General features: G+C 36.4%; 1 protein-coding gene across 2 annotated transcripts; it reads left to right on the top strand.

Annotated features, from left to right (window-relative positions):
- Nucleotides 1–1,597: 1,597 nt before the first annotated feature.
- On the top strand, nt 1,598–5,805 carry LOC122091948 (sugar transporter ERD6-like 7). 2 transcript variants are annotated; one of them, XM_042662209.1, is made up of 18 exons: nt 1,598–1,883; nt 2,181–2,243; nt 2,350–2,439; nt 2,528–2,587; nt 2,699–2,764; nt 2,885–2,950; nt 3,063–3,138; nt 3,231–3,295; nt 3,384–3,476; nt 3,574–3,654; nt 3,763–3,847; nt 4,515–4,558; nt 4,641–4,703; nt 4,792–4,851; nt 4,937–4,990; nt 5,119–5,178; nt 5,261–5,375; nt 5,505–5,805. In XM_042662209.1, the coding sequence occupies exons 1-18, from the start codon at nt 1,683–1,685 to the stop codon at nt 5,621–5,623; spliced, it is 1,461 nt and encodes a 486-aa protein (XP_042518143.1). In that variant the 5' UTR covers nt 1,598–1,682; the 3' UTR covers nt 5,624–5,805. The 2 variants fall into 2 exon arrangements, with proteins under 2 accessions (XP_042518143.1, XP_042518144.1); XM_042662210.1 differs by lacking the exon at nt 1,598–1,883 and adding an exon at nt 2,039–2,108.
- The last annotated feature ends 208 nt before the right edge of the window (nt 5,806–6,013 follow it).

Genomic DNA, 6,013 nt, shown 5'->3' with positions numbered 1-6,013 from the left:
GACACAAGATCCTCTCACTGAAAAATGGGATAAAAACAACGAGTCCGGATCCTCTGGAATTGCTACGACTCTCCTTATACGTTAATTACCTGACTTATTACACTGATCACGTCCCTTGCACTTAAAATCATTTAGTAAATGATTCGGTTTTGGTTTTAAGTTTAAGATCGGAGGTGTTTAGTACTCTTTATTATTTTTAGTGAAAGTTGAATGATTCTCATTCAACCCCGATATGACCCGATCCATGCGATTGTAGGATTAGTATCAGTCCGTGGGACTAGTTTTGGCATGGATACCTGTTATTAGCAAAAAAAAAAAAAAGTTACATGGGTTTGGTTGGTTTTAACCGTTTAACCCATTGGTTTCAAATCGAACTGACATCGTGAAAATCAAACCATTTAAACTGTAAAAATTGATCCGATTAACTCGTATAACAATTAAATATTTGGTCGTTTTAACAAAACATAATGGTTTAATTTAGGGAAGAATTAAGGACCATAGAGGTTATTCAACAGTCTATTCAATAATTTACTCATATTATGTAGTTAGGTAGTTAAATCTTTGCTTGTTCAATGTCTCATTTAATTTTATACAAGATTGAAATGTTTATCAACAAAAACAAATTTTAATAAGCATACGAATAAATTAGCAAACTGATTACTAACTGTTTAGAAATAATATGAAATAAACCACGATCAAAACCATTTAAAACCGTGAAACCGAAACCATTTACTAAACGATTGCGGTTACAGAAAATGCAACCGTTTAGTAAATGATGCAGTTTTGGTTTCAACCAAATAAATGGGAACCAAACCAAATTACATCGTATACACGGAAACCAAACTGATTAACACCCTTAGTTCTTAGCTTCCACAAAATTGACTACCTGCTCTTGTTGTCGATCTCTCTCTCTTCTCCGTGTGAAGGTTTTAATGGGCCCGCTCACGGGGGACGAAATGATCAATCCAGCTTATGAAATCTAAAATGACATTCATGTGGATGTTTTTCATGAACCTAGCCTTTGATGGGTGGGTATTCATGTAGAAACCAAACCGCACCAAAGCTGATAGCAGAAAAGCCAATCCAGATATATGCTTCTGCAACGATTGTAGCAGAAAAGCCAATCACAGAAGAGATACCCAAAATGACATTTTAACACCAAAGTTGAAATGAAGAGTGGGTAGACCCTTATCTATAACAAAGCTAAAGACTCTATTGTCTCCTCCATTTTTTTAAGCTCTGTGTGCAAGGGTCAAAGATATTTATTGTTGACTTGTTGGTTCTTGCATGTTGCCTGTGTGTTGTGATCAATTTAGTCTCCAACCAGTCAATGACTCTGAAATGCCATTGCATTGGCCTCAATTGGTTACATCCTTGACTTAATTTCATCTAAAAGTTATGGTAGTAGTTGCAATACTGTTTTGAGTGCCATAATTTTGGAGCATTTACTTGCCAAAGAAAGTTTAGTTTTTGATGAATTTAAAGGAAGTTTTGTTTTTTAAAGCATTTAATCAGAACATGTGAATCATGTGATCAAGTTGATGATAGACTTGTTCCCCTCCAATCTTATAGAAAGGTCCATTTCCAAATGATTACAACTTGCAAACTTTGGAAACTTCCCTTAAAACTTGTTTTTGCCAAATCTCATTCTTTTTCTATTTTTGAGGAGATAGTAGAGAGATATGAGCATTGAACAGGACATGGAAAATGGTGGCAACAGATTGCTACTGGAAGAGTTAAGAGAGCCACTTATAGGGCACTCCAATGATGAATCATCCAGTGAAGAAGAAGTAGCTACCTGCAAAAAGAACAAGGAAAGTCACTGGATGCTTTACTTGAGCACATTCGTTGCTGTTTGTGGCTCTTTCGAGTGTGGGGCTTGTGTAAGTGCCCCAACTGTTTGTCAATTTGGGCGAGAAAGTAACCTTGATTTACTACCCAGTTGGAAATCAACTAGTAGTGATAAAATCATTGAACATGATAAAATAACTCACGGGGATTGAACTCTGTATATTGATTTCGATACTTGATGGGTTGTTGACGATCAAAGTTTCCTTACAGAGTTCTGAAATTTGTTTCGGACTTGACAAAAACAAGTCTTGTTCCCTGTATAATATTCTGTAACTGAATAGTTTTATTTGAATTTTGATGCTCTTCTGATCATCTTCCTTTTTGGTCAGATGGGTTATTCATCACCGACACAGTCTGCTATTAGGAAGGAGCTCAATCTATCACTGGCAGAGGTTCTTTCATTTGATTGAATTTAAATGATGAATTAAATTCAATCAAATGTTCAACTTAATTATTGACTCTACTTTCAAACTCTTTTTTTGCATGTTGGCAATGCAGTATTCAGTGTTTGGCTCTATCTTGACATTTGGTGCAATGATTGGTGGGATCACTAGTGGGCTAATTGCAGATTTCATCGGTCGGAAAGGGGTAATCAAATGGAAGTTCTAATGAGATCAAGAATTAGCCTATATAACCCAAATTTTCTAAAAAAGCTTGTTTCTGGTAATATTATCAGGCAATGAGAATTTCAGCCATTATTAGCATTGCAGGATGGCTTCCCATCTACTTCGCCAAGGTCTATCTCATTCCCAGTTCTTCCAATCCTTCTGTAGATTTGAAACCTGGACTTCCATCATTGGTTTTTAATAATATCATGATCTCAGTCTATCTCTTGACTCTTACACAGGGAGCCTGGTCACTGGATATCGGCAGGTTGTCTTTGGGATATGGAGTGGGAATCTTTTCCTATGTGGTACACTTCTTTCATTGGACAAACCTTATCAGTAATTTCCCTTTTGGACAGAGATTTTTTATGTGGATGAAATAGTACTCTCAGTTACAAACTTAATGTGATAGTAAAATGGACGAACAGGTACCAGTGTTCATAGCTGAAATAGCGCCCAAAGATTTTCGAGGAGGCCTGACTGCAGTCAATATGGTTGAGAGACCCTGTCACAATTTTGATGATCCAAATTATACATAAATACTGGAGGAAAATAAAAAATTACATTAATGATCTATGAAAAAATGACTTTGTACTGATTTTGCAGCTTATGGTCTCTTGTGGAATCTCTATCTACTTCATTATAGGGACAGTTCTGACATGGAGGACCTTAGCTCTAGTTGGTAAAACACCATCTTAGCACTGAAATATAAACTTGAAGGAGCATCGAAGGAATGTGATTGTGACAGAGTATTGACATGTAATATTATTGCAGGACTTCTCCCATGTCTTATCCTGTTTTTGGGCCTCTTTTTCATTCCAGAGTCTCCCAGATGGCTGGTATGAAATTTCAGTGAGTAAGATTATCTCTACACATCCTATGAAAAACAGTAACAAGTCTCAAGTGCATAGAATGTCTCGGTGGCAGGCAAAGATGGGACACCAGAAAGATTTTGTTGCTGCTCTACAACAACTTCGTGGCAAGGATGTTGATATCTCTCAGGAAGCAGCTGACATTGTGGTTATTTTCAACTCAAAGATACTAATATACTCTTAAAACTGTAATATAACTTCTATAAGAAATAAATGTGATGAGGAGCTTTACTGTTGCTATACAGGACTATGTGGAAACTCTTCAAAAGCTACCTAAAGCCAAAATGGTGGATTTGATTCAAAGAAGATACTTGAGCTCAGTCATTGTAATTATAATTCTTACTCGATTACTAGTTACAACAACCTGTATTGAATTCCTAACCTTTGATGTTAAATTCTCTTCCTTTTTCTTAAATTTTAATTTTGATGATCAGATTGCTGTTGGACTAATGCTCTTTCAACAATTTGGGGGAATCACAGGAGTTTCCTTTTATGTGAGCGAGGTTTTTGTATCTGCAGGTACAGAAGGACTAGCTTAAAATAATTTCTCTAGAAGCATGAATTAAGTATCGGTATAGGGACCAGAATGGTCTCAAGCTAAAATGGATCATGGATTGATCAATCCAACCAGGCAAAAAAAGCTTTTCAGCCAACAGTTCCTGAGATTTAGATTCAGATATTACTATCTAAATTTAGTCAGTCACCTATAAATGCTGCTTGTGCTGGTAAAAGGAATCCTCTAAAAATAAAATCAATAAAATGTACAATGGATCATGGACCAGCCAATCCTACTGTTCAGATTGGACTAGCGGCAGTTGATATCAATATGGATTGGGTGACCTACCCATTGCTACACTTATACACTAACCTTGAAGAACAGAGTGATGACAGCATTTTGAAACATATACACTCCCTTTTGCTTTCGACATAGCTGAGCTATAGTTTCAAGTCAGACCTTTATGCTCTTAAAACCTTAACACCTCTTCCAATCTAATTTTGGGAAGCTCTGATCAATCTGTAGAAGTTTTTCTTGGAAAAGTTTCCTACTTTTCGGGAAATGTATCAAAGAACAAAACTTTTGAGATTTTTCTTTTTCTCAATATTTCAGTGAAGTAACATGTATCTCATTTTCTTTTTGTGCAAATAAGTAGTTATGCTGATTATCGTTGTATCTGTAATCTCTCAGGATTTCCTTCCAATGTTGGCACCATATCCTTTTCTTGTCTTCAGGTGTTCAACTCTCCCTCCTTCAATTCCCCTTGACATTTGGACCTCTGTCCACAGAACTGATTTAGATGACCCTGTTTTGCAGGTTTTAATAACTGCATTTTGTGCAATATTGATGGATAAAGCTGGAAGAAGATTCCTTCTACTGGTATGAAGTGATATAGAAAGCCCTGGGTTGCTATACTTATTGTAAAATTCCTTTTCACTTATATAAGTAGTAATGTTTGTCATTTTAGGTTTCCGCTTCGGGGCTGCTCATAGGCTGCATACTAGTTGGGACTTCCTTTTATTTGAAGGTAGTTTCCAAACTACCAACCTTAATCACTTTCAAGTCCTTGGTTTCTAAGTTATCTAAAGCCTGGAGATGCTTTTCTGAATCAGGTCCAAGAAATGGCAACTTCAGTAGCCCCTCTACTTGCAGTAATTGGAATGATGGTAATGAAAAGTAGTTTGTGAAAATATTAAAATTGTTAGAAAATACAGATATTATTTCTTGCACATGCAGAAACATTTTTTTTCTTCTTGTTATTTCAATTTTGCCTATGATTGATATAAAAACTCAGGTGTATATAGGATCTTTCTCAGCAGGAATGGGAGTAACCCCTTGGGTTATAATGTCTGAGGTACTTTGATATTTGCAAAACTTCATTATTCCTACCAGCACCATTTCTGTGCATTTGATCTTGCCATTGCTTTTGGTTGCAGATATTCCCAATAAATGTTAAAGGACCAGCTGGCAGCTTGTCGACATTGGTGAACTGGATTGGGGCATGGGCAGTTTCTTATACCTTCAACTTTCTAATGAGTTGGAGCTCCTATGGTAATGAGAAGTGATGAGTATCTATTTCCATATCTATTTGTGTTTTCTATAGTAGGACTTCATTGATATGTTACTACAACCATAATTTCCTTTTGAGCTTGCCTATTTGTGTGGTTGTGTGGTTTTCAGGTACTTTTTCCCTCTTTGCAGCCATTAATGCGATAGCAATCATTTTCGTGGCCAAGTTAGTGCCCGAAACAAAGGGACGAACGCTGGAGCAAATTCAGGCTGCCATTAACAATGCCTAGAGAAACAATGAAGTGTGTGTGTGGGGGGGGGGTTGTAAGACACAGAAAAGAGTTGGAGTTCATGGAGTAGTTGTTTGAACTCTTGATGACTCTTTATAGTAGCAGATGGGTGTGCTGATCACTATGAAAGTTTGACAATGAAAGATGTTGGTATAAATGTGTCCTCCAAATTTTGGGCTCAATCAAACTACCATGCTCTCAACGGTTGAAATTGCCACATTATTCTATCACGTGGCATTTTCAGACTGTCAAGTGATAGATATCTTGACGGGTTGAAAAGTGACATTTTTCTCTTAAGAGTATATATTTTACAATCATTTAAGCTTCAATTTGGTTGTAAGGGATGTTAAAGGGAAGGGAAGGGAAAATTTAAAACTCAAAAAATAAATT

The sequence above is a fragment of the Macadamia integrifolia genome, chromosome 10 (assembly GCF_013358625.1).
Source record: "Macadamia integrifolia cultivar HAES 741 chromosome 10, SCU_Mint_v3, whole genome shotgun sequence".
Classification (NCBI taxonomy): domain Eukaryota; kingdom Viridiplantae; phylum Streptophyta; class Magnoliopsida; order Proteales; family Proteaceae; genus Macadamia; species Macadamia integrifolia.
Note: the sequence above shows the minus strand (reverse complement) of the source record. Positions and strands in the feature narration are given on the sequence as shown.